Genomic DNA, 26790 nt, shown 5'->3' with positions numbered 1-26790 from the left:
CAAGCATATACCCAATTGGATTGGGATTTGCTATTTTCCATAGAAAAAATTCCATGAAGTTCATTTTAGGAATTAAAATTCTACCCCAAGTAATTCTAATCCTCAACCAAATAGGAAAAATTGGCGCTTTAACTAATTTGCCTTTTAAATATATATTTTCATTTAATTAGTTTTGTAAACATTTTTTAAAGTTGCTTCGCAATAAAAACATCATACCTATATCGATTACCTCAGCATTGAATTAAAAGATGACTAGATAAAAGAGAAACAAAATCATAGAGAATTCAGTAATATAACAAGGAGTCGCAGTGATTTCGTTTGCTTCGGCAACACAATGTTTTCTGTGAACACAAATTTTTTATTGGTGACTTTATAACCAATTGAATTGGGATTTGCTGCTTTCCAGAGGAAAAATTCCATTAAGTTAATTTTTGGAATTAAACTTCTAGCCCCAAGTAATTCATTACCTTAACCAAATAGGAAAAGGATTAATAGGTGATGTTATATAAAGGGCTCCACAGCAAGCATTATGAGTGCTACACCAAATCAATACACATAGAACAAAAGATTCTGAACTAAGACTCTCATTACCAGACACAAACTTGGGAAGAACACTTTAGAAAATATGACACCTGATTTTCAGAAGAACACCATGTACGTGCCAACAGAGCTCGAAAGTGGAGACGTTCAAGAAAACTTCGATGATGATGGACGCGAAAAAAGAACAGGGACTTTGTTGACTGCAAGTGCACATATTATTACTGCTGTGATTGGTTCTGGAGTGCTATCTCTTGCATGGGCAATAGCTCAATTAGGTTGGGTGGCCGGTCCTGCGGTTCTCTTTGTTTTTTCTTTCATCACTTACTTCACTTCTACACTTCTTGCCGACTGTTACCGTTCTCCAGGACCTGTTTCTGGCATGAGAAACTATACTTACATGGACGTCGTCCGGTCTCACTTAGGAGGTGTGAAGGTGACACTGTGTGGAATTGCCCAATATGCTAACCTCGTCGGAGTTACCATAGGATACACAATAACAGCATCTATTAGTATGGTGGCTGTACAGAGGTCAAATTGTTTTCATAAAAACGGCCACGAAGCTAGCTGCTCAATTGAGAGCTACCCATATATGATCATATTTGCAGTGATTCAAATAATTCTTAGCCAAATACCAAACTTCCACAAGCTCTCATGGCTATCAATTCTTGCTGCTATTATGTCTTTTGCTTACGCTTTTATTGGTCTTGGACTCTCCATAGACAAAGTTGCAGGAGTGGGGCACCATGTTAAGACAAGCCTAACAGGGACGGTAGTTGGGGTGGATGTATCTGGATCAGAGAAAGTATGGAGAAGCTTCCAAGCCATTGGAGATATTGCATTTGCCTATGCTTATTCCACTGTTCTCATTGAAATACAGGACACACTGAGATCATCACCTCCAGAAAGTAAGGTAATGAAGAGAGCATCACTAGCTGGAGTTTCCACCACAACCTTGTTCTATATACTATGTGGTACCATTGGCTATGCAGCCTTTGGAAACGAAGCTCCAGGAAATTTCCTCACTGGTTTTGGTTTCTATGAACCCTTTTGGCTAATTGACTTCGCCAATGTCTGCATTGCCATCCACCTTATCGGAGCTTACCAGGTTTTCTGCCAACCTTTATATGGGTTTGTGGAGGCTCGATGCAGCCAGCGATGGCCAGACAGCAAATTCATCAACTCTGAACACGCTGTGCAAGTTCCATGCTGTGGCGCTAATTACAACGTCAACTTGTTCAGGTTGGTGTGGAGAACAGCATATGTTGTAGTGACAACCGTGATTGCCATGATATTCCCCTTCTTCAATGACTTCTTGGGTTTGATCGGGGCAGCATCGTTCTATCCATTAACCGTCTACTTCCCAATAGAGATGCACATTGCCCAGAGAAAGATACCAAAGTATTCTTTCACATGGGTATGGCTGAAAATACTAAGCTGGACTTGCCTGATCGTATCACTTGTTGCAGCTGCTGGATCTATCAAGGGTCTTGCCACTGATGTCAAGCATTACAAGCCTTTCTCAACTCAACAATAAGTTATCACAACTGTTCAAATTAAATATGTAATGTTTTCAATAAGAAGTGTAACCGAAGCTGATTGACTGTATGTTATTCTTGCAAATTTAATAAAGTACGCTTCTTTTACAGAAAAAAGGACAATGCATCTTACTTCATGTCATATCATATCATTTGATAAAATAGATTATTATTGTGGTTCATTTATGTGATTGAGGAAGATATACAAACCTTAGGTTTGCAACTTGATAAGGAGCCACAATTACCATCAACGATGCTATAAATGACAATTCCAGTTCACCTTCAAATGGTCAAGATCAAAGTCAGATATTTCGAAGAAAATCATCGTGTGATTGAATGTAGTAGCTTAAAACGTAACAGCATCCAAAGATAACGAGTAATTGAAACCATAACAACATTCAAAGACCAATCTCCTTTTCACCTTTGATAACATAGAACGGGGTCAAATTTTCAATTCGCCATGTCCATTCACAATTTCCTGCTTAGCAGCATGAATACATGATCCTGATTCTGCTTCCTACTATAACTTTATCTTATTTTATGACTTATCATGTCAAATTCACTTAACGGTTTTAAAATGCAAAAAGTTCAGCATATTCCCTTACATTATACCCAAAACAAAGGCTGCAGTATTCACCTTAAAATAGAACCAAGAAAAGCACTGGGTACAATTTAATAGCCTGCTTCCCCAGGGAATATTGGCTGGATAATGCTATCAAACAGCATACAAAATACACAAAGAACTGCACTGAGCATTGTTTTCTACTAAACAAAATTAAACATTATTTTATACTAACTAATATTACTCTATGTTTGAAAACTAAAGTCCATCAATCTCTGTCCAAACCAAATTAATGACAGTAAACTAAAATTCTCCTAGCTCCATGTTTAAGTCCATTTCAGCAGCAACAATTTAACCAACTCCAAAGACTTGCTCTTCAAATTACTAAAACAAGTCATATGACAAATTCAAATTTCAAACACCAAAAACTCATGCTTTACGAGATCTAATTACTTCATTCACTTTATTATTTGAAAAGAATCTGTAATGAGATTTAGAAATTACCCTTTTCCTTTTATTAACAGAAAACTTCGCAACTTTTACATATGCTTAGACGAAAACTTGGTTGTTGACTCCCTCATGAAACTTGAAAAACCAATTTTTACTCTTAGCTCCAAAACATGACTTCTTTTAAGTTGAGAAAATGAAAATTGGTTCTACATATCTTTGAAAATCATTGTTATTAAAACTGCAACTCAAATAAACCCCAAGAGAAGAAGCTAATCTACTATAAAAGTTTAACTTGAATAAACCATGTTTAAGAACCATGTAAGTTAAACCTAACAAAATAGTTCCCATCTCAGGATATATGAAAACAAAAGTACTGCATTATTTTATACTTGCTATTAAAATAAACATGTAGCTACTGACTTGGAAGAAACAACTTTGGCTTAAGGAAATTGGTCTTCTGGATAGTGACTGAGAAGCAGTAACAGAGTAATACCAAGAAACCAAATTTGAATCATTTTTAGTACCAAACAACATACAGCTTAAACCAAAACTTGAAGGAACTTTAAGACATGATTAATCAACCAAAAAGACAGAAAAGAAAAAGATTAACATGTTCCATATCATACTCTGAACACATCATAAACGAAATATATGAAAGAAATTAGAAGAAAACGGACCTTATCAGTGAATCTTCTTCAAATAAAAATACACTTCAGCTACAAATAAATCTGGTTCTGCTATTCTGACCCGAACTGAAACGGCAACAAGAACCGATGACGCCGGTAAAACCTTCAAACAGAAACCCACTCAAGAAACCTCTCAGTATTCAAACTCTAAACAAACAGAACGACTCAAAAAATCATCCTCCAAAACATCCACTTCAATTGGAAAAACCCTTTTAAATAATAAAAAACCTTCCTTATCATGGACAAAAAGGGGAGTGACAGCTCTGGCGACTATCAATTTTCTAGATTTGAGGGTTAAACCATAGGCGTAATAAAGGGACCATCCAGATGACCTACCAGGAAAGGAGAAGAAAAGACGAATAATAAGTGCCAAAAATGCTGACCAAATGCCATATTCACACCTGAAAGTCATTTTTCATCAGTTTGCCGTAACACAAGAACATCCAGCTTAAGGAAGTAAGCACAAGCTAGTTCACAGATGCTACAAAACTTACTGGATCCATGAAACAAGTGCCATAGGAGCTTGTAAAGCAAATAAAGGAACAAGAAAAGACATGTGAATAGCAGTGCCCTTTGCAAGCATGAGAACGCTAGAATCCAGTTTTCACGAGATTTTAATCACCAAATGATTCATCGCAAGAGTAATACATTAACCATTCTTATATAGCACAAAAAGAGACATGCGGGAAGATAAGACTTATACTAGGCTAAAGACCAACTATACACAAAAGGCAGCCATTCACTGCAATAATAAAGCATCCACACCAGAAAATCAACCATTGATGCATGCCTCTTCCTCACGCAGATAAAAAGCATGGACTTGGCTACAGTTAGAGAAACAATACATGAATGCAGGCATACATTACAACACTAAACATTCTTATCAGAATTCAACCATCAAGAACCACATAGATATTTTCAAGGTACATACCTTAATGATCTAAATAAGATGCAAATGATTATGCTAGCAAGTGTACTCCTCAACAGAACATGCAACAGAGGCAGCTGCCATATTTCAAGACATCTTTCATTTTAAAGCTGAAAGGATGCTGCCCTCGACACCACCATAGCATCCACACACACAAAAAGGACGCTAGAAGAAAAACTTTGAATCTTTTTTTTTTTTTTTTTTTGTTTAAAAAAAAGGTAGAAAGACATTTAATCTTAAATTCTTGATAGTTTTGCATTATATTGGTTGAGACTTGAGACGAGCTTAAGTCGGCGACATAGTCAATAAGGATTTATATAATCGACTCCAAATAGTTCGGGTTGAGGCGTGATAGTAGTAATAGTTGTTAAATCGGGCAAGGAAACAACCCCACGCACTATGTTAAGGAGCTGAGAAAAAAGGATCCTCTTTGTTTCTGTAAACAGCAAACAGCTGCTTAGAGCATCTTGTGGCCAAAGTTATGCACAGTTCAATACCCCTGGGATCATATCGACAGAATCTCCTTTTCCTACACTGTGAAGTGACTACTGACATATAGAATATGTTTGTAAATCTACGTGGGATCCAGTGGTATTGCTGAAATCCCATTAGAGATACATATTGTAGTTGAACGAAAGCCACTGCGAAAGGTTTGTTACATCCCATAACGCATTGTGTTGGCCCTTATGGAGGGAATGGAACAGGAGGTGTTCCGTGTTCTAATGGAGTTACTGAAGCTAATCACATTTTGAATCTTGTTGTTTGGTGTAGTTTGGATAATGTAAATGCTTTGATGGACTTTCATAAGCTCCCTACAACATTTAGGTAGGGACTTTCATAAGCTCCCTACAAGCATCTCCTGGAATTCTCTAAAAATTATTTACTTCATCCCAAAAAAAAGGCTTTATTTTCCTACGTGACCACGGTGCTAAAAATATTCAAACAACATTATTGTGAGTAGCTTACTGCTCTCAACGAGGAGTGTTTAAGAAAGTAAAAAGACTTTTGAATTTTGTGGTTTTAAACTAAAGATACGTAGAATATATCAAAATATTCTTTAATCTTGTGGTCTTTAATTAAACATGCCACATGAAAAGTTGAAATTAAAAAGTTGACAAAAAAAGAAAGATACATTATTTTTGGAACGGAGTAAAAAGGAAAGTAAGGCAATAAATTAAAACGGAGGGAGTAGTTGTATACTTCCCGTTCGGACTCTCAATATCACTTGGTCAAAATGAAAACTTTGCATGGCCCCATTTTACCAGCAAAATCAAGCAAACTTAGCACCAACTCCAGTAAGCAAAATGAGGAGATAGCACAGACTTATTTTAGATTTTTACGAGCAAGAGCAGTGAAAATCCCATAAGGTGGAGATAAAACAGGTAGGGGAAAATACAAAATTTGTGAAAAAAATTGATACAAATAATGCGTGCGACCATCAATTTCAGAAAATCCATCAATAAAAAGGGGAAGAAACATCAATTGAGATAATTGACAACTGTGCCTCGTTTCGGTTATTGAACCATTGGAGTCTGCAAAGTGGCATTTTTGTGCGAGAATTTCATGCTTATGTCACTCTTAACACTGTTGATTATGAGCCCGTTTGGTTTAGCTAATAAGCTGTTTTCAATTTTTTTGAGTGTTTGGCTGATTAATTTATAAGTCATTTTGTACTTAAAATAAGTTTAAAAAATAAGTTGGGGGTAGTCAATTTTTTTTTTTTTTAGCTTATAAGCTGCTTTTCTTAAGCTAAGCCAAATTAGCCGTATAACTCCAAAGTGAGATTTGAAAAACTAGACAGAATTAATCTTTTATTTTCTTTATAAATACGGAGCACTACTCTTTCAATTTGTTTTATATATAGAAAATGATTTAGAAAAAAAAAATGCTTTTGACGTTTGTGATTTTTTTACTAAGTATTTAATTTAACTATTTAATAAGTGAAGGTTTTGGTAGTACGGCGAAGGGCCCTTTTGATATTTTCATTTTTGGTTACAACCCGAGGTTTTATCTCTTGAGGACACGTAATGTGATAGCTGGTTTCAACTTTCGTTCCGCTTTCTAGCAAAAAAGGAGCTTTCATTCCACTTCGACAAACTCTCTTTGTCGAACAACAATGGGGGCTAACTTGAAGGATTTCTCCGATGTTCTGGTTCTTCCCATCGATTGAAGCTCTGTAATGCCATGTTTTTCTATTTTTATCTCTCTCTAAATTTATTATTTTCTTTTTTCACTCTCTATCTGGAAGTTAATTTTCAAGTGTAAGCACTTGCTAATTAATACTTTGTTCCTTCTGTTTCAAAAATAAATTTAGCAAAATTAAATTTTTATCTCTCTCTGAATTAATACTTTGTTCCTTCTGTTCTTCTAGGATTTTCTAAACATGCATATTCTCAGTCACAGTCTCCACTCTCCACTCTCCACTTTTTTTTCGACTGTCTCTACGAAGACATTTAAATAGCGAGCCAATTTTGCCTTCCAGCAAGGTGTGGTGAGGTTAGTTCAATTTTCATTTTAGTTTTTCTTTTGGTTTTGTCGTTTTGGGGTGTCTTTTTATTTATTTTCTGTTTGATTTTTTATTTTATTTTTTATGTTTCTTTTAATTCTTGTTGCTCTGCTTGGGTTTAATCCTGTTGCATGCATTGGCTTTTGGGGTTTAATCTTGATGCATGTATTGATTTTTGGGTTTTTAACTTTTGTTCTTTTTTAGTTCTTTCCATCAAATAAATTACAGAGAACATAAATAGAAGACAAGTCAGGCTCTCGAAGAGGCTTAATAGATTTGTTCGAAGAAACTCGAGGTACTTTCCGGTCCTACTCAATGCAAAAGTCGCAGTTGTAGTTTTATGTTGTATAAATGTGCAAAGGTACTCTAATCTCTGTTCCCTTAGTTAATTTTCCTCTTCCCGTTTCTCTTTCTTGATGAAACATGTTTTCACGTGTATAATATGAACTTTTTGTTGATTGCAATTTAGACTGAGGCTCTTGTTTTAGAAGCTTCATTCAATTCGAGAAGAACGATTTGGGCATAAAGTATATTAGGACCACTTCTGTTTGCTGTACATATTTGGCACCAACATGGTGTGTAGCAATGAAGTTTATCTTTCCATAAGAACAGAAGAAAAGAAAAAAGACTGATATATACAGTAAAAACTAAATACCTTCAAAGATGGCAAGATGACATGATTATGGGGGATGATCTTGCATAACCAGCAGTCTAGCATGCGCTCTGCAACAAATAATTCATATATAATTCGCCTTAGCTTTGCAAGTGTGGACTATTAACATACTTTCACAGATTCTTACATGGTTTATGTGAGAACTGAAAACTACTTGAGGATAAGTAAGAGTTAGCTGATTTTTTATAGTTAATTGATGCATGCTTTGCATGGCCTTTGTGCTAACATAAATTAATTGTATGTTAGGCTATGGGGAGTCAATATTTTAAGCTATTTAAACAGCTTCAAAATTAGCAAATTAAAGTTTCAAATTCGTTCTTTTTATTTTTAAATGTAGAGAAAGAAAATTACTTCTGGTTTCCTTCCCTTTTTTTCCTTCTTGTAGAGATTTAGAATGTTAAAAACTTACTTTGCGAAAATGATCAATGAAGTATTTGAAAAGTTAAGGTGTTCTTTCAAAAATCTCGTGTGGATTTTCTAAACATCCTAATACTACTTTAGGAAAGTATAATTTCAGGTTGAGCTTGAGAAGATATGAATCAATGGTTTTACTAAGTTGAGTTCTTTTTGTTTTAGCATAAGTGTATTAACCTATAGTTTTTTTTGATTTGCAGACTTCTATTACAAAAAGTGTGCTTATCAGATCTGATTTTCTATACTTTGACCAATTCTCCTCATATTTCTTTCTATCACAAAGGTCTTTGCTTGATTGTTGGCTTTTATTTTAAAAAAGTGTGCTAACCAGACCTGATTTTCTGTACTTTGATCACATTTTGTCCTTTTATTTCTTTTGATCACAAAGGTAAATCTTTTTAATTACAAACAATACAAAGATTGCGATGATATGTACAATAAACTAGCTGGAGTACAACTACTTCTGCTATTATATACAACACAAAAATAGTGCTGGTATGTACTCTTACTAGCTTCAAGAACATTTTTCAACTTACGCCAAAGTTCTTACAATAAACTATACCTGGAATACCAAAAGATCCAGCCAACTCGAAACAAAGAGTGGAGATGCATCATTTTGAACTTTCAAATTTCTACATTCACTTGGCATATTTAGAATGAGGGAAGAATTCCAGAGCGTGGGCTATCTGTGGAAAATTTTGTAGTCAAACCTCCTATATGTCAACTCTCTAACTCTACTTGCCTATGACAACAATGGAAAAGGATCAGAGTTTACTGCCCTATTTGTCGTTGCTTTTTGGCTATTGCAGTTTTCGGAGAAAAAAGATGATGTATGGAAAGGAGATTGACCGATTGAACTACTTGATTAGGAAAAGGATGAAAGTTACTTTCTTGCTTTGATTTGTGTGGTGAATACTCAGGAAATGTTTATGTCAAACAACAAATCTAGAGTGGTACTTGTTCTTGGTAAAAAGAAAGAAAATTAAGGATTGAAAATACAGTATTTAGAGTAGATGGGAGTAAGAACCTCTTACTTTTGCTGGTTTGGGAGATTTTGCATATTACAATTGCATCAAGAGTTGATAATTTATTTAGAAATTGATAGAAGAGTCCTTCAGAAAGTAGAATAGGGGTGCTGCAATAATGCATTGTTGAGTTATCTCAGTCTATATGTGCCTTCTCTCTCTTTTCTTTTGGGGCTGGTTCCCTGTCACGAGTAATGATTTTGCCAAGCAGGCTCACATTTCAACAGTAGCTTTCAGATTTGTGCAATATTATAATTTATAAGCACAGTCAATTTTGTTTCTCCATCGTCATTGAATTACTATAGTTTTTCCTTCATTTTCTAAATCTTTCTACCTCTGATTTGTGGCTTGTAACTCAAAAAACTACTGAGGAATTTATTATTGATGCTTTTAGTTACAAAAGAGATTCATTTAATACTAAGATTACTATAGAATTTGAGAAATTGTCGCTCTAGCAATAAAGAAGGTCTGCTGGAGATCATCTTAAATCAGAGGCGGATTCAAGAATTTGAGGTTCCGGGTGCCACACTATTTTGGGCTTCGACTTAAATTTCAATTTGGATTATTCAGTCTTTCGGTTTTTATAGATAACCCGATTGCCACACTATTTTGGACTTCAAATTGATTTATTTTGAGTTTCGGTTCCAGTTATTTGTCTTTCCGTGTATATAGACAAATTGGTTTCCACACTATTTTGGGTTTCAACTTTATTTTTTTCGAGCTTCGACAGTTCGAATTATTCATATTTTCGCTTTATATAGACAAATCGTTTAAATGAAATAATTAATAGTTATGACATTTTTAAACAAAGCATAAAAATTCAATAGTATTACTAATATCGACGATAATATATTATTCATTTATAATTATCGTCGATGAGTTTTTATATTCCGGAGATATCGTCTAACTCAAGAATAATAAACTAGAATTAGAACTCACTTTAGATGCAAATTAGAGACTCAAAATAAAAACTTAAATAAACATTATAAACTATAAACAAAAGCAAGGACTAATAAAACTTAAAAAGTCAATAGACAACAGCAAATAAATAAAAAGAAAGAAAAGAGGAAACAAGGAAAAGAAAGTAAGGAAAAAGGAGAACGAATCTCCTGTAAGCTTTTTAGAAAGCAGAAAGGTTTATTGAAAAACAAATGGAGTAAGCTGCGGGCGCTGCGGGCAGAACGTTCAGCCCTTGACCACTGGCACCAAACAGACATTTGTTAGTGAGGGTGCCACTTTATATATTTATCTATATTCTATTATATATTTATCTATATTCTATGTATACTCGCATATATATAGAGTTTCAATCGCGGTGTGAGGGTGACGTGGCATCCCCACCCACCTTAGTGGATCCGCCCCTGTCTTAAATATACATGTTCTTCTTGTCGATTCTTTCATCCCACCCATGTTTCTAGATTTAAATTTCTCATGCGGATTCCTTGCTTATTCATCATTAAAAGAAAGCTTTCCTTCTATCTCTTTGTCTGGAGTCTCCATTTAAACATTAAGGTGTAGATAATTAATTTCATTGATTCTCTCTTCTTTTCATTTGATATCTTGGTGAGTAGAAATGTGTATTCATGCAATATCTTTAATGTGTTTGTCGAACTAAAGATGACAAAATGCAGTAATTGTGATATCTCAACTCCTTGCTCGCCTTTCTATTTTCATGGTGTAAATGAAATATGATTTTTCTGTTATGATTTTTCTTGATGATATGTGATCTTTAATATTAAGTTTTTAAAAAAAAAAATTATATGTTAATGCAAGAGATGGAATCACCGACCCAGTTTGCGGTTTATGCAGCATCGAGTAATATTATGTCATATGGTCATTCAGATGCATGGTCTACAAAATAAGTGAACTGCGGAAAATTCATATTGAGAGGTACGAAAATGAACTATTTTCTTCCTCCGTAAAGTACAAGAGTTTTTCTCAATTATTTAAGTTTTGAGATTGATGATGATGATATTTCATTTACTGGGATATTTCATTTTTATAGTCTATCTCATATTTATGGTCTATCAAAGGAGTAGTGGAATATCCTATTGGTTTCGGCCACATTGATAGGTTATTCATGAAGAAATGGCTGCATGAAGACAAGGCCAATTGACATTTTCAAGAAAAGAATATTGGAAACTTTAAACAGAAAATTACTTAGGTATTTTCTTCTATTGCTATTACTTTTTAATTTGATTTGGGGATTATGTTCAATAAGTATCTTTGTGTGCCTCATCAGTCTTTGGTCATTTCCATCCGTCGGAGCAATCTTCTCTATGACTGATTATATTAGCACCTTGCAAGTATAACATGTGCACCATAGCCTGTAGATAGCAGACATTTTACCTTATCTTACTCTTTAGTAATGTAGGTATATTGTTTATGTGCTGGCTTCTATCTCCTAACTGCTCATTGGAGGACCTTAAATAGCCTTAAGAGGTGAATATATAACAAAGATGGACAGTCAAGTGAGAAATGTTTTAGGATAGAACTTTCAAGTGATGCGGTAGTTGAATCTTTCATTTTGTTTTAACTTACCCCAATAATATTTGTCTTGTATAGTAAAGTTGCCATGTTTACTATGAGTCAAATAAAATGTTCGTTTACAAATACTCCTAGTGACTCTCTGTTTTTTCTAAAATAGCGAGTTTAAAAGATTTGTATTTTTTTTTCCCCCCTGAGAGCAGGTTTGCCTTTTGATTTTTAGTCATTAAAGGATGCTTGAGTCCATAAGGTAGGTGTCATTCGGATGTCTTGGAAATGAAGTGGAAGCAAGGTTATATTTGATTGCTACATGCATTAATTTTTCCAGTCTAATCTATGTTATACGATATTGGTTTTGAACCTTGTAATTTATATTTTGCAGGTTACTCGCAGCAGGAAAAAAGTTCAAATGTCGGTCACATGCATTTGAAGCGGAAAATTGATTTAGATGGATGAAAATGGCTTGCATGTTCTAGTAGATATTATTAGTTTGACAACTCTCCCGTTTGTGTAATTGTAACTAAAGTAATAGAATATAAGTACCTTTTGTCTATATTATTGCAATTCATAACAGAGTTACTTTATCTAATTTATTCCTCAGTGTTCAGCTTTTTAGTGATCTTGTAGTTGCACAAATAATGCACACAACTATGAGCCTATTTGGATGGGCTTAAAATAAGCGACTTATAAAGTTCGCTTCTATAAAACTGGAGTTGGCATATAAGCCAAAAAAAATAAGTTAGGGTGAGCTAACTTATTTTTTTTGGCTTATAAGCTATTTTCGACTTATAAACGCTTTAGATAAGCTAAGCTAAATGAGTCCAATTATTTTTTTGGGGAACTTATTTTACGACAAATGACTTTAAATTTGTCTAAACACTCAAAAAGTTTAAAAAACAAATTTATAAAGAACTTATAAGCCAATCCAAACGGGCTCTATATCGAGTATACACCCGTGCTTTGCACGGGCACGGGTCATCTAGTTTTACTATATATAATAAGGGATGATCGAACAATTTTTGTCGTCCTCAAGTTAGATTGTAACTAGGCTCCCCAACCGAAAAAGGAAGTACCAAATCCCTCAAACTAATGGTTTCCAGGTGAAGTCATATGCGGCTATGCGCTCTAGCGCATCTTTATATGCCTCAATGTTACCCCTACTTTGGTTATTTATTACCTAATTGCCATTATTCAATTTGATAAAAGTTTAAAAACTTTCGGGCCCTTTAAAAATACTTATAATTTGTGAATTGTGAAGATTTCACACGTCACTATACAAAACTTTTAACATTACTCTGTAGATGATACATTTCACCCAGTGCATTATGAAATTATTTTTAAATTCTCCGCATCTTGTTTTGTGTAGTATTTTTTTAATTTTGAAAATATCAAATAAGGTATGATGTTCTAAATTGATGTTCCCGAAAAATGAGAAGCAGAAACAGACAATATAATTAGCTACCTTTTTGTTTAATGTGTTGTAACTGTTTAAAAATGGGATAATACTCCATGCATATTTGGTGTTACCCTAAGTAAAGCATGTACAGTATTGCACCGAAGAACAATGAAAGTTCTCTCGCTAATGTACTTATAGAATCTTCAATTGTTTAACGTGAGGCTTTTAGAATTTAACAAGAAATTTGATCTTTATATTAAATATCATTGTCTAACTTATTTATTATTAATTTTTTATAAGAACCTTGGGATTCAAATCTTTTTATTGGGAAATTGTGTTGGTATATAATTGATGAGTTATTTATCTCATGTTTAACAAAATTAACTTACTTTTTTTTTTACGTTGTTTGAGGTATCATAATTTTTTTTAATACATGTGTACTTAAATATTACATAATTTAAAAGAAATCTATTTCTTCCATAGCTAAAGAAATTATATGCTCACAAATTTAGAAATGCCAAATGTTCCCAATTTATGATCTTCGATCAGTTATAATTATTTACTTGTAAATCTTTTTACTTTGTAGTATATCGAATCACGTGTGTCCCTTTATTATTTACTAATTCTCTTCCAAACTTGCTTCTTACTAAAAAAATATCACTTTTAAAGATTATCCAATTATGTGACTAAAAAACTTTGATTCTTATGAGAACTTATCGACAAGACATGATTAACGCGCTACTATCATAAATCTATTATCCGAAATAAAAGTATGATTCAAATTATACAATAACTGAATCTAGAACTTTTAAATTTTAAGTTTGGACCCGGGCTAAGCACGGGCCTGCTTGAACTAGTATTATATATAAAAGTCAATCTAAAAAAGTTGTCGTCCTCACATACTATTTGATCCTATGAAATTGTTCCACGTGGATGCTACTTTTTCCTTTGTATTCTCATTTTTTTTTTTTATCATTGATTTTCTTACACAATTTCCCTGGGCCTTTGTAAAAGGGTTAACTTTTTGCGGATTTCTTCTTATCTCTTACTCCGTCAGTTTAATTTATGTGGCATCATTTTTTGTAATAAAAAAAATGTCAACTTTTTATAATTAGAAACAACTTGACTTTAAAATTTTTCTTTTGCCCTTAATGAAATAATTTATAGACACACAAATATCTAAGATTTGTTTTAGATCATAAATTTTAAAAATCTTCCATTATTTCTTAAGCTTTGTGTCAAGTCAACTGGTGCCACATAAATTAGACAGAGAAAATATTGGAGAAACATATATTTCAATAATCACTTTTGAAGAAGTTAAAACTATCTTGAATTTTGGTGATTGTATGATGTGATATTTTATTTGTGTTGAATCAGTGGGATTCTCATGTAATTGATTATTTTTTTCCTAGCTAATTTTTTTAAATTGCATAAGATTTTGTGAACAATTTTATCAACAAGAAATGATTAATGTATCATTAGTTTAAATTAATTATGCAGTAGAAAAATGTGACACAAGTTAATATATATTTTTTAATTAAAATTATTATTTCATTATCATGAGTTTCGGCCAGGCTTAACACGGACCTCATGGAACTAGTATGGTATATAAGCCCTTGTTAAGCTATCGCCTCATGGAAATTTCTAATGTTAAATGTCAACATATGTCTTGATGTGGCTTCTATTGTTAGTGTAAGGGCGTACTTTAACTTCTTTTTTTATTTGTTCAGAGTATATTTGAGACGAAAAATAATGTTGGGAGATTCTATGAGCTGATAGGTTAACAAAGAGGTGTATAAGACAAATCACAAGCGTTAAGGACATTGTTTTCCTTTTTCATTTTGTATAATGGCATTTATACAATTTTTGAAGAAAAGGGGCTTTCTTCATATATTCAAAGTGGTCTTAGAACTTGAAATATACCCAGTGAAATTCAATAAAGTAGAATCTGAGAGGATAGAGTGCACACAGACTTGACCCTACTCGTGACTTAGAGAGGCTGTTCTGATAGACCATCGGCACAAAGATAAGCAGTTTAGAGCGGTATATAAAATCATGATTTTTTATTTTTTTATAAAAAGTATGATAAAGCTATCTGAAAAAAGGAGCCATAACTACACAAATTAATACGATAAGCGAAGTACAAGAAATAACAGGAAGTAACAGAAATAGAAAGACAAGAAACTAGAAGAGTAATACTATGAGTACTGGTATAAAAGAAGATGAGATGTGTATCCCACTTTGTATCTTTTGTGCCTCACTTGTGCATCCATACGTATCAAATGTGTGTTCCCCGTATATTCATGTATACCTGTGTGTGAGACACATACTAAATATATGTGGGTAGAGAAATTTTTAAACTCGATTGCAATTACGATTGATTCCAAACCTATCCAAATCACCTTCAATCTTCCTCAAAATTTGTTTATTACCTCATCTATTTGTTTTTGATGAATTCCCACCACACTCATTGAATAAAAAAAAAATCCTCAACATTAGCATGATTTAATGACTAACTGTTGGTAAGTAGTGTCTATTTTGACTTATTTACGTAATCCCTCCGTCTCAGATTATTTGTCGTGATTACTAAAAATAGTTATTCAAATTATTTGTCATTTTAGAAATTCAAGACATAGTTAATTATTTTTTCTTCATTTTACCTTCTGTCATTAATGGAGATGACACATAAATTGAGTAAATATTTAATTAAGAGAGATTATAACTTTGATATAAATAAGAATAAAGCAGGTCAAATACCCCTTATAATTAATATTTTTTAAGAGATGTAAAAAAAAAAAAAAAAAAAGAAAAGGACAAATAATTTGAGACTTAAGGAGTAGTGCCGAAAAAGACAAAAACCTCAAAATCTCCCGAAAAATGAAATTAGCGAACGTTTATATCCCTGAACTATTTTGGGAAAGAACGTTTGGCCCACTATCCTTCCCATCCCACAAGTACAAACAAATGCAGCGCAGCGGAGCTTCTCAATGCTTTTTCACTCCTCTACTACTCTGCCAACTTGAAATTTTTAGGACATGGTACAACCACAATCGGTAATCCTCTCCATCTAAATTGAACTTATAGCTCCATTTTCTCAAAATTTTCCATGAATCTAACTCAGAAATCAATTAAATCTACATGTTCAAATGGAGACTTAGTTATTAATTTCAAGAATCTGCAGTCAAGACTGAATTTTGCATCATTGCCATCATCATCATCAAATTCTCTCCAACCTCTAACAGATTATAGTGAGTCCACCAAATCCATTTCAAACCCTCTTCACAACTTTCTACCTAAAACCCAAAACCCCCAAAACACAGTTAGTCTAATATGTTCAGCTCTAAAGAACAGAAACAATGACCAGTTAGCCCTCCTTCAAAAAACCATCCAAAATAATGGACTTATTAGTCATTTCAGTAACAATGAAATCTCAAGGGTTCTTTTAAGATGTCAATCTGATTCATCTAGTGCTCTTAGTTTCTTTAATTGGGTTAAAACTGATTTGGGTTTGAAACCTAACACTCAAAATTACTGTCTTGTAATTCATATACTTACTTGGTCAAAAAACTTTTCACAAGCAATGAAAATTTTGTCTGAATTGGTTGATTTAAAGAGAAATGGAGTGGAAAATGTGGATGTTTTTGATAGTTTGGTTTCATCTAGTGGTTTATGTAATTGGGATCCTGTTGTGTTTGATATGCTAATTAAGGCTTTTCTTAAAGTGAATATGGTGAAAGATGGTTATAGAGTTTTTAGAAAGACGGTAAAACATGGAATTTACCCGAGCGTTATTGCTATAAACTGTCTTTTAACTGGTCTTTCGAAGTTGAATTATAGTAAAAAATGTTGGGAAGTGTATGGTGAAATGGAAAGAATTGGGGTGCATCCGAATTCGTGTACGTTTAATATATTGACTCATGTGTTGTGCAAGGATGAAGATGTGAATAAGGTTAATGATTTCTTGGAGAAAATGGAAGAAGAAGGGTTTCAACCCGATATGGTTACGTATAATACGTTAGTTAGTAGCTATTGTAGGAAAGGAAGAATGAAAGATGCAGTTTACTTGTATCAAATTATGTATATTAGAGGCGTATCACCGGATTTGTTCACGTATACTTCTTTGATAAATGGGTTTTGTAAAAAGGGAAATGTCAAGGATGCTCATCAGTTGTTTGTGAGAATGTCTGACAGAGGGTTAAAACCAGATGTTATTTTGTATAACACTCTTATTTGTGGTTATTGCAAAGAGGGGATGATGCAAGAGGCACGGTTTCTGTTGCATGATATGATTGGAGAAGGGATGTACCCTGATAAGTTCACTTGTTCGGTTCTTGTACAAGGATATCAAAAGCAGGATAATCTGGTTTCGGCTGTGAATTTAGTCACAGAGCTTCAAAGATTTAGATTTGTAGTATCTCGTGATATATACAATTATCTAATTTCTGCTCTTTGTATGGAGAATCGACCATTTGCAGCCAAAGCTCTAATTGATCGAGTATCATATGAGCCTGATAATATGGTCTATAGGGAGTTGATTGAATCTTTCTGCAGATGCAATTGCCCTGATGAGGCCTTAAGCTTGAAAGCGGAGATGGTGTCAAAAGATTTGAAGCCCGATATAGGTACATATAGAGCTATAATTAAATGTTTGTGTAAATCAGGCAGAAGCATGGATGCTAACTCCTTGATGAGAGAAATGACTGATTATGATGTGCCGCCTGATATTGAAGTTTGTAGAGCTTTAATTAACGGGCATTGCGGGGAAAACAATTTCCGTGAGGCACAATCCCTGTTAAGCTTCTTTGGTCGAGAGTTCAAAATATTTGACACGGTTTGTTACAACGCAATTGTCAGGCTTCTAAGTGCTGAAGGTGATATTGTAAAATTGATGCAATTTCAAGATAAAATGAGGAAAGTGGGGTTTGCGCCAAATCAGCTGACATGCAAGTACGTAATTGATGGATTACAGAAAGCTGTGAGGGTCCACCAAATCAATATCTGAGGTGCATTAATGAGGTATACATTTTACATTGGATCTCTTTCTCTGGTGTTGTTGTTGTATCTCCTCCTCTGGAGTATCATTCTTAAATTAGTTATGAGGAGAAGACTTGACATTGATATTAATGCAGGAAATCACCAATAAAAAAGTACTAGTGCATGAATCTTATCTGTTATGTTGAGCCAAACTCCGGTTTTTAAAATCTGGGATCCTGCAGTGCATTTTATTAAAGCAATAATTCCCCTTTGTTCCAGAAAATAATGCTCCATAGACCATTAGATGCATTTATTTGGAGAAATCTTGTCAAAGATAATATGTTCTATTTGCCTATGGTTCTTTGCCTTTACTTTTGTTTGAAGATTGTACAAAAAATCCTATTTACCAAACTAGCTTCATTTTCTGAAGCAATTACTGCTACTTAATTACCTTTATGTTTAATTCAGAGACCTCCCCCTACGTTTGGCTTCTTCATGGCAAACTCCCTTGTGGTTTCACAGATTATTTGATTTTTTTGGTAATAATTCTTTTAATATATTTATCATTAATGCAAAAATATGGTGAGCTGATTAATGTGCTCTTCTAATATACTCTTTTGTTTAATTAATTTCTTGAATATCTTTTTTTAAAATATCCAATTCCCTCCATTTCTGTTACTTCAAAAAAAAATATCAAAGTGCTATTCAAAAATTTCTGAATTCGATTTTGAAAATTAGATCTCCACCATCTTCGACTTACTAAATCTATGTATTGCATTTACCTAAGACAATGACAGCCACCAATGGCAGTCATCTTGCCACCGGATAAATTTGCCCAAATCTCTCCGCTTCTCAAATCATTTCATTATGAATAGCAAAGTTCTCTACAATAACCATTAATTTCCAGAGAAGCCAAATTAACTGCTTGTGTAGTGTTACGTTCCCGTGGTCATGATGATTCCGGAGACAAGATCAGCTGCATCAAAGGATGAAGAAGGAAAGACTTTGGTACATATATAGAAAAATCCAACTTCTTACTGAACGAGATCTTTTTAATGAAATCAACAGATTCCTAAATTTTAACGGAAGATGGATTGAATATTTTAGTCTAAAGGATCTTCATTAAAAAAAAAAAAAAAAAATTAGTCTAAAGGATATGGAATGGTGTGCTGGAGAAATGTGAAAAAAGCTAGCAAACTGAAAGAGTCAATACCTACTTTTCGGAGGAAGACTAATCCTTGTTAAAAGTGTTCTTGATGCCATGCCTACATATATGATGCCCTTTCCTATCCCTGATAGTGTAGTGAAAGACTAGATGCACTAAGAAGGAATTTCCTTTGGCAGTGAAAATAGAAGAATCCATCTGGTCAGACGCGGTATACTTACATCCAGCAAGAAGGAAGGGGAACCGGTACAAAACTGAAGCCTGATGAAGAAGTGGTTGTGGTTGTAAAAGCAAATGATAAAATTCATGTAGGATTTGCAAAGAAATCACAGGTTTGACCTCAATTGACCCTTTTAAAATATACTTCCTAATCCTTTTGTATAACTTCCCATACCGTGTGCTGATTGAGTTTTACCTTACTGTGGTTATTTCTTGAGAGATTCTGGAACAATTTGATTGGGATTTTAAATCCTTATAGGTTTTTGCTATAATTATTTTACCATCGAACACATTGCTTCATCTATTTCGAAATGAAATTATAGACTTAAATTTTTTAGCTTTCCTGGTGCACAGACTTTTGACTGTGTGATTAGCTTTAAGTTAAAGAACATATAGTTCTACTTTGAAACAAGCTGCATCTCAATGTGGGAGGTTTATTTTCCGAGCAGAGTTTGAGAAATAGGAAGTATAAAAGGTGAGTCTAATTTTGGCTCTGATGGTATACAAAAAAGTTAAAGGCTGTGACACAGTCTCTGCTAATACTTTAGGTTGTAAGCTCTCTTGTGGCTGTTATTCATTTACATGCTGTGACAACTCATACAAACAATAGTTACTAAAAGAAAGAACTACCGTATAGCAAAATTTTCTGTATTCCAAATGAAATGTATAACCAGGCCTTTTATATCGCAGTCTCTATTTCAAAGTCAGCACTCTGACAGTGTTACATATTATATTGCAGTCTCTATTCGGTCCTGTCGGATGGTCATTCAGAGAACTCTCCAAATGTAATATCTTTTTCTTTGGGCAGTTAAGTCTTTGGTGGCAATGATTTTCTCCATAAGTTGACATTGCTGCAGTGGATGTCGAAAGACCTTAGCTTCTCTACTGAAATGTGCTTGGGTTCACACATCTCGAGAATGGGCACGAAGGTTCTTGATCTCAATGTTTCAGAAATCAAGGATCAATCAGTTCAGGGTGCAGGGTTATGAATCTGAAGCTATCTTACTTACAGAGGGGTTGGCATTGGTTTCTACTAGAGTTGGACTTAAGATCCTCGGTACAAGAACGATCAAGTTTGAATCATGTACTCACTGGTTCTTTGTAGTTGTTTTAGGGTTCCTTCGTCGCTGACCTAAATTTGGTAAGAAAAGTTTCATCTGAGTTCAACTCTGCGTAATTTGCCTCGCTGCCTTTTTACCTTTGTGTTTTCTGAATTTGACAAATATTTTGGATAGACAAATGATAAAAGAAGGTTTAATCATTGGACTGTGTGTTATTGCTGTATTATTTTTAAGCTAGTTTATACAGGACTAGCATCTACAGTGATATGGTTCATACAGATACGTGAATTATTTCATAGAAGTCCTGTAATGTAATTTCAATGTAACTAGCTAAAAGTACTCTCAGTGCCCGAGTATCTGGTCCACACTTTTTTTTTTTTTTTGATAAGGTAATAAGCTTTATTGACAAGTTTGGGCATAAAAACCGTATACAAGAGGTATACCAAAAAGTAGAGAGCTACACTATCTGGTCCACACTTGTGAATCCAATGAGAAGGAATTCTAAATTGTCTTTATTAGCCAGTGTTGTTGTTTGGAACAAATGATGTACAAAAATTATTTTGATAAGTAGTATTTCTGACATGTCGTCAGCAGATGCACAAATTTCATGAATTATAAGTGGATGGCTAGAGAAGGTGTCTGTGATCAAAGGTCAGATCCCTGCTTCCATTGTATTGGAAGTCACCTGTATTTGCCAGTTAATTGTAGAGACTTCTGTTAATATCAAAAGCACCAACATTTACTGCTATGTATTGGTTTTAATTCAAGGGAGGAAAAAATGAGAAGCTTCTTCAGGTTTAAAGTTGTTTTTTGACATGACGATGCACATGTGGGGAGGTAGTACGCCACTGTTCAAGAGTTTATAGATTATTGAAGCTGATGTAGCTCTCTACTATATATGATGCTTCTGTCATCCTTCCACATCTTTTCTTTTCACCTATGACAAAGTTGTCTTCTCTTTATCTATTTTTTCTTTCTTTGTTTACATTTTTATAGAACACAATGGAAGCAAAGAATCTATGTGGAAATTCTAACTAGTTGGGAGTCTCGCCTAGTTGTCTTTGTTAAACTTAGATTAGGCCTGGACGGATAATTGTAAGACTTCGAGATCCACAATCTTTATAAAACCCCACATTTGTATTAAAAGACAAAACATTACGTCTTGTTACTTACTGATGTTGGTTGAAATTGGTTCCTGATAAAGCTATATCAGTATTTGTATTGCCCACTCCATCTAGGTTGTGATTGAAGCATAGTAGCTTCATTGATTTGTATGGGTAAATGATCAAAATTGTCATCCTTCCTTTCATTGATTTGTCGTTTTTTTTTCTTTTCAATCCGAGCTACAATATGATCTGTCTGCTGCTCTATTTTCCTCATCCTTTTACCTGGGCTTCCTCATTTTCAGAAACTCCTATACCACAAGAAGTTACTCCAGTTATGAATAACTTCAGGATATATGAGATTTGGGCCTTATCACTGCTATTGCACTTCTTGTTTAAGCCTTTAAGGTTGCTATTTTATATACTGACCCACTTCAAATGATATTAAAAGCAGTATTCTATTTGTATAGATTTGCATCCATGCTCTATAAACCACATTAGGGATGTGTCAATTGGTTGTCATCTGTTTCTATCAAGTCATTCATGTTGATGATCTTACCTGTCGATGGAACATTATGTTCGTGTAAGGATCTGCCATATCCTTTTTTTTTTTTTTTTTTTTGAGATGGAAAATCTGCCAAAGCCCAGATTGAGTTCTTAAAATGGGCTAGGAGGTTCAGAACCATGAAATTTCCGGTGCAAGTGGAGGGCCCCTCAGCTCTCACTTGGGTGAATGTAAAATCGTTTACTTTAGTGACACAAGTGATATTCCCAAACTGGTGTGACGTAGATATTTTTACTTCAACTATAGATCCTCCGAAATACACTAAAAGTTGAACTTATGCAGCCAGAACTTATGCAACCAAATACTTACTTGGTACATACTTGTATGCTAGTTCACGTAACATAGGCTGAAGCCTATGTTTCGTAATGTTTAGTTCTCTAGTTTCTGGAGCACGGACAATAACAAATGCTCTTCATCTAAACTGTCTATCCTAAGTTGTGGGCTTCTGTATCAAGCACTGTAAGAAACCTTAAAAAGTAGTCTCTTATGAACATAATGACAATTTTAATGTTTTAGTGCATGAAAATATTAGTAGCAAAATTTTAGGAAAAAAGGTGATAGTTTATTTTTTTATTTTTTTTATTTTTTATGACAAGGGAACCCACAGCTGCTACCCTTTGGGTGTGCACAGGGTAAACCCCGCTCCTGTGCAATAGCCCTATAACTAGGTGATAGTTAAGTAGTAACTTCACGCAAATATTTGTAACCGACTTTTTTATTCATCAGTAGAGGGTCTAACCTTCCATGAACACTCATTTACGGGACTGATACTAGTAGCTGCAGCCTTGGGACATGTTTAAGTCCGAGATTCGTTCATCAGATCAAGCCAGATCTCCTTATATTATATAACTGGAGTTGAAATCTATAATATTCGAACAATTGATTTCCTGAACATGGTTGTGTCTCAATTTTCAATCAAATGATACAGACCTATTGCGTTTGATAAGTGTTATCTTGACAGCAGCAGAAGTTAGGCAGTCAAAGTTTGAGAATACATGATATGTAATTGTGTTTATTCATTCCAACAGAAGGAAGTTAGAATTGAACAGCAAATGAATGTTGATGATCAGTTTAAATTGTTAAATTTCTGTGAAATTACCTTCGCTTGTCACATTTATATGGAGTTGTTATTCAGAAGTATTCAGCGTTTGGCTGTTCAGTTTTGGGTTTTCAAGACAGGTATCTCGCTTGTGTTTCTTCTGAATGCATATAGGACTTAGTACAACAACAACTGTACTACTAAACCTTTTACCCGGTCTTTCTCATTTTCAGAAACTCCTGCACCTCAAGAATTTACTCCATTTATTCAGGATATTTGAGGTTTTGGACCTTACTTTTTTTTTTTTTTTCCTTTTTTTCTTTTTTTTTTGAGATGGAATCTGCCAAAGCCCTTGATTGATTGTATTCCTAAAATGGGCTAGGAGGTTCAGAACCATGAAATTTCCGGTGCAAGTGGAATCAGTGGATGACCCCTTAGTGGGTGAATGTAAAATGGTTTACTTTAATGACACAAGTGATTTTCCCAAGATACTTGAGTAGTAAGTTCTATTACTTGCCAGTTGTCGAAGCCCATCTAAACTCTTCATTGCTTTGATATATATTGTGTCAAACAGGTGCAACGTGCGTATTGGTACTTCATATAGATCCTTCAAAATACACTTAAAGTTGAACTTATGCGACCAGATACTTACCTGCTACATACTTGTATGCAAGTTCACGTAACATAGGTTGAAGCCTCTGATTTTTCATTTTTAGTTCTCTAGTTTTTGGAACAGGGACAACAACAAATGCTCTTCACCTAAACTGTATATCCTACCTTGTGGGCTTCTGTATCAAGATTCAAGCACTATAAGAAACTTTAAAAAGTAGTCTCTTACGAACATAAATTTAAATGTTTTAGCACAAGAAAATATTAGTAGCAAACTTTTAGAACAAGAGGCAATAATCAAGCATTGACTAGTGAAAATATTTGTAACAGACTTTTTATTCATTATTAGAGGGTCTAACCTTCCATTTATACTCATTTACGGGACTGATAATAGTAGCTGCGGCCTTAGGACATGCTGAAGTCCGAGACTCGTTTATCAGATCAAGCTAGATCTCCTTATGTTATATAACTGGAGTTGAACTCTATAATATTTGAACAGTTGATTTCCCGAACAAGATTGTGGTCTTTGGAAGTCTATTCTTAAAGTTATGAGAATATACAAGTGTCTCAATTTTCAACCAAAGCATGCAGACCTATTATTGCCTTTGAGAAGTGTTCGGTCTGACAGCAGGAAATTAGGCAGTCAAAGTTTGAGGATAAATGATATGTCATTGTGTTTATCCGTTCCAACAGAAAGAAGTTAGAATTGAACAGAAAATGAATGTTGATGGAATCAGTTTAAATTGTTGCATTTCTGTGAAATTACCTTTGCTTGTCACATTTATATGAAGTTGTTATTCAGAAGTATTCAGCGTTTGGCTGTTCAGTTTTGGGTTTTCAAGACAGGTATCTCGCTTGTGTTTCTTCTGAATGCGTATAGGACTTAGTACAACAACAGCTGTTCAATAATCTAGTTTTATGAGGATTAGAGTCTTTTCATATGGTTTAGATGGGGAAGTAGGAAAAACATGTCGTCTCTCTATTTAGTAGGGTAAGTTTATTGAAGTTTATCTTTGCTATAGGGACCCGAAGTTGAAGACATTCCCACTATATGGTGTGGGGTTAGGGAATAGGAGCTTGGAATTACATGGCACCTTAGTTACTCACTAGTCACCATCACCTAAAGGCTGAAGGAAGCTCTCATTGGGATTGCCTCTCTAGGTAACTAAAGGGCAGCTTCTAGGAAAGAAATTAATCATATTCTTGAGAGTACAACTTTAGCCCAAGGGGGACATCTTTCTTGCACATTTGCATTTTTTTCTTTTTACGTAGTGTGTGACTTACCCCTTATGATAACTGCACGTTAAACAACAACAAACCCAGTGTAATTCCACAAGTGGGGTCTGGGGAGGGTAGGATGTACGCAGACCTTATCCTACCTTTTTGGGATAGAGAGGCTGCTCCCGATAGACCCTCAGCTCAAAAGAAAAGAAAAATTGGAAGTAGGGTTGCAAGATAATGAGACAGCAAATAAGTATGGTTTGAATTAGACGTAGAAGCCGAGTGGAAAGATGTATAAATTGTTTTCTAATTTAAAAAATTGGAATTGTATTTGTGCACCTAAAGTGACATGATGTTTGCTCCTGGCATTATATGAAGAATTAGGACATACCAAAAACAATAAAAAATTGCATTGAAGTGCTTGTTTAAGTTGTACGTCAGCGTTGTAAGGTATCCTAAGAATTGAAGGAGTGGAGGGCCCTAAAAGGCTCTTACTTGCGAAAAGGGCACTTAGTGTACTAAATCGAGATACAAGATTGGCACAAGTGCCAATTAGAATGACAAACAAAACTTTTTTGTGTGTATTTTGAATTCAAAAATATAATTGATTTTTTTTTTTTTTTTTTTTTTTTTTTTTTGCAGATATGAGGAAGGGGGCTTGAAGCAGCAGCATAAACACACTCCTTCAACCGTTACAGGGAAGTATGGGGACAGGACATCCAAATGGGACATGGAAATCTATACAGCAATCAAGCAGTGGCGGAGCTAGGATTTTAATCCAGGGGGTTCAAAAATTCTAAAAGGTAAATACACGAATAAGTCAGGGGGTTCAACATCTACTATATACACATAACAAATAATTTTTAACTTAGAAAATACACTGTAATTTTTCGCCGAGGGGGTTCGGATGAACCCCCTGGAGCCAATGTGGCTCCGCCCCTGCAATCAAGGTAGTAGGTCCCGCTGCTCTCTCACCGTCCAACCCCTTCGCCTTATTGGATATCACAATCCCTTAAAACTCCCGAAATTCCAGTTCGAAAAATAAATTATGTTTGCCTGCGTGGATTCATTTACGTGCATTTTGGATTTTGCTAAAGCTGTGTAGTTATTGGTTATTGATTCAAAAAGGAAAAAGAAAAGAAAAATGAGAGTAGTGAATGAATTGGGAGTAATGTAGAGCTCATACATTTCGTGGTGATCTTAAATGAGTTTGCAGATTATGAAATGAATGAAGTTAGGGGGACCCCACTTATTTACTGTCTTTGTTTTTAAAATTTGTCCTGCATTCACATTAATGTTTGTGTGCAGGTTGCAGTATATGGCATCTAATGCATCTCTCCCTCTGCCCTTGAAAAAAACATTCATTTCCCTATTGGAGTACCGAGGACTAAGCTTTACTTACTTCAAAAAAAAAAAAAAAAAAAAAAAAAAGTTAAGGATAGCCCCTTCTTTTTTGGTTGGCCGCCAACTTTTGAAATAAAATTAAAATTTTATCAGAAAAAGAATGAAAGTTCAAATTTGGAAATCCTCGATAGGGGGAAAAATTTGGTGATATGCACAATGGGTAAAGTTAGGACTAGACATGTAATTTTGACTTCATCCCACATTTGGTGTCTAAGTTTGAGTTTAGAT

General features: G+C 34.3%; 3 protein-coding genes and 1 long non-coding RNA gene across 13 annotated transcripts; 3 read left to right on the top strand and 1 right to left on the bottom strand.

Moving 5' to 3' along the window:
* The first annotated feature begins 625 nt into the window (after nucleotides 1–625).
* Nucleotides 626–2074, top strand: LOC132056471 (amino acid permease 6-like). Its single transcript, XM_059448691.1, has one exon. It carries the CDS (start codon nucleotides 626–628, stop codon nucleotides 2072–2074), a length of 1449 nt encoding a protein of 482 aa, XP_059304674.1.
* On the bottom strand, nucleotides 1947–6332 carry LOC132056473 (cold-regulated 413 inner membrane protein 2, chloroplastic-like). The gene is made up of 4 exons (XM_059448692.1): nucleotides 4268–6332; nucleotides 4110–4174; nucleotides 2286–2355; nucleotides 1947–2084 (listed from the first exon to the last, which is right to left on the bottom strand). The coding sequence occupies exons 1-4, from the start codon at nucleotides 4354–4356 to the stop codon at nucleotides 2060–2062; spliced, it is 249 nt and encodes an 82-aa protein (XP_059304675.1). The 5' UTR covers nucleotides 4357–6332; the 3' UTR covers nucleotides 1947–2059.
* A 114-nt stretch (nucleotides 6333–6446) lies between these two features.
* LOC132056474 (uncharacterized) lies at nucleotides 6447–12452 on the top strand. 4 transcript variants are annotated; one of them, XR_009414784.1, is made up of 5 exons: nucleotides 6447–6877; nucleotides 7073–7197; nucleotides 7412–7568; nucleotides 11093–11483; nucleotides 12189–12452. It is a non-coding gene; the product is annotated as an uncharacterized LOC132056474 (long non-coding RNA). The 4 variants fall into 4 exon arrangements; XR_009414786.1 differs by having other exon boundaries at nucleotides 6447–7568; nucleotides 11093–11209; nucleotides 11325–11483; XR_009414787.1 differs by having other exon boundaries at nucleotides 6447–7568; nucleotides 11093–11209.
* A 3781-nt stretch (nucleotides 12453–16233) lies between these two features.
* On the top strand, nucleotides 16234–25912 carry LOC132056469 (pentatricopeptide repeat-containing protein At5g40400). 7 transcript variants are annotated; one of them, XR_009414781.1, is made up of 4 exons: nucleotides 16234–18218; nucleotides 19521–19673; nucleotides 20300–20701; nucleotides 25801–25912. XR_009414781.1 is itself a non-coding variant. In XM_059448687.1 (2 exons), exon 1 carries the CDS (start codon nucleotides 16309–16311, stop codon nucleotides 18202–18204), a length of 1896 nt encoding a protein of 631 aa, XP_059304670.1. In that variant the 5' UTR covers nucleotides 16234–16308; the 3' UTR covers nucleotides 18205–18218; nucleotides 20369–21828. The 7 variants fall into 7 exon arrangements, 3 of the variants coding, with proteins under 3 accessions (XP_059304670.1, XP_059304669.1, XP_059304671.1); XR_009414782.1 differs by lacking the exon at nucleotides 25801–25912 and adding an exon at nucleotides 21216–21828; XR_009414783.1 differs by lacking the exon at nucleotides 25801–25912 and having other exon boundaries at nucleotides 20369–21828.
* Nucleotides 25913–26790: the final 878 nt, after the last annotated feature.

The sequence above is a fragment of the Lycium ferocissimum genome, chromosome 5 (assembly GCF_029784015.1).
Source record: "Lycium ferocissimum isolate CSIRO_LF1 chromosome 5, AGI_CSIRO_Lferr_CH_V1, whole genome shotgun sequence".
Lineage (NCBI taxonomy): Eukaryota > Viridiplantae > Streptophyta > Magnoliopsida > Solanales > Solanaceae > Lycium > Lycium ferocissimum.
This window is presented reverse-complemented; position numbering and strand designations above follow the sequence as displayed.

What these genes read in the sequence shown, in the direction of transcription:
- LOC132056471 (XM_059448691.1), top strand. Translation starts at nt 626, where the DNA reads ATGACACCTGATTTTCAGAAGAACACCATGTACGTGCCAACAGAGCTC.
- LOC132056473 (XM_059448692.1), bottom strand. Translation starts at nt 4,356, where the DNA reads ATGCTTGCAAAGGGCACTGCTATTCACATGTCTTTTCTTGTTCCTTTA. An exon ending in GCACTTGTTTCATGGATCCA is followed by an intron (nt 4,175 to 4,267) that starts GTAAGTTTTGTA and finishes AATGACTTTCAG; the next exon opens with GTGTGAATATGGCATTTGGT. An exon ending in TATCAAGTTGCAAACCTAAG is followed by an intron (nt 2,085 to 2,285) that starts GTTTGTATATCT and finishes TAATTTGAACAG; the next exon opens with TTGTGATAACTTATTGTTGA.
- LOC132056469 (XM_059448687.1), top strand. Translation starts at nt 16,309, where the DNA reads ATGAATCTAACTCAGAAATCAATTAAATCTACATGTTCAAATGGAGAC.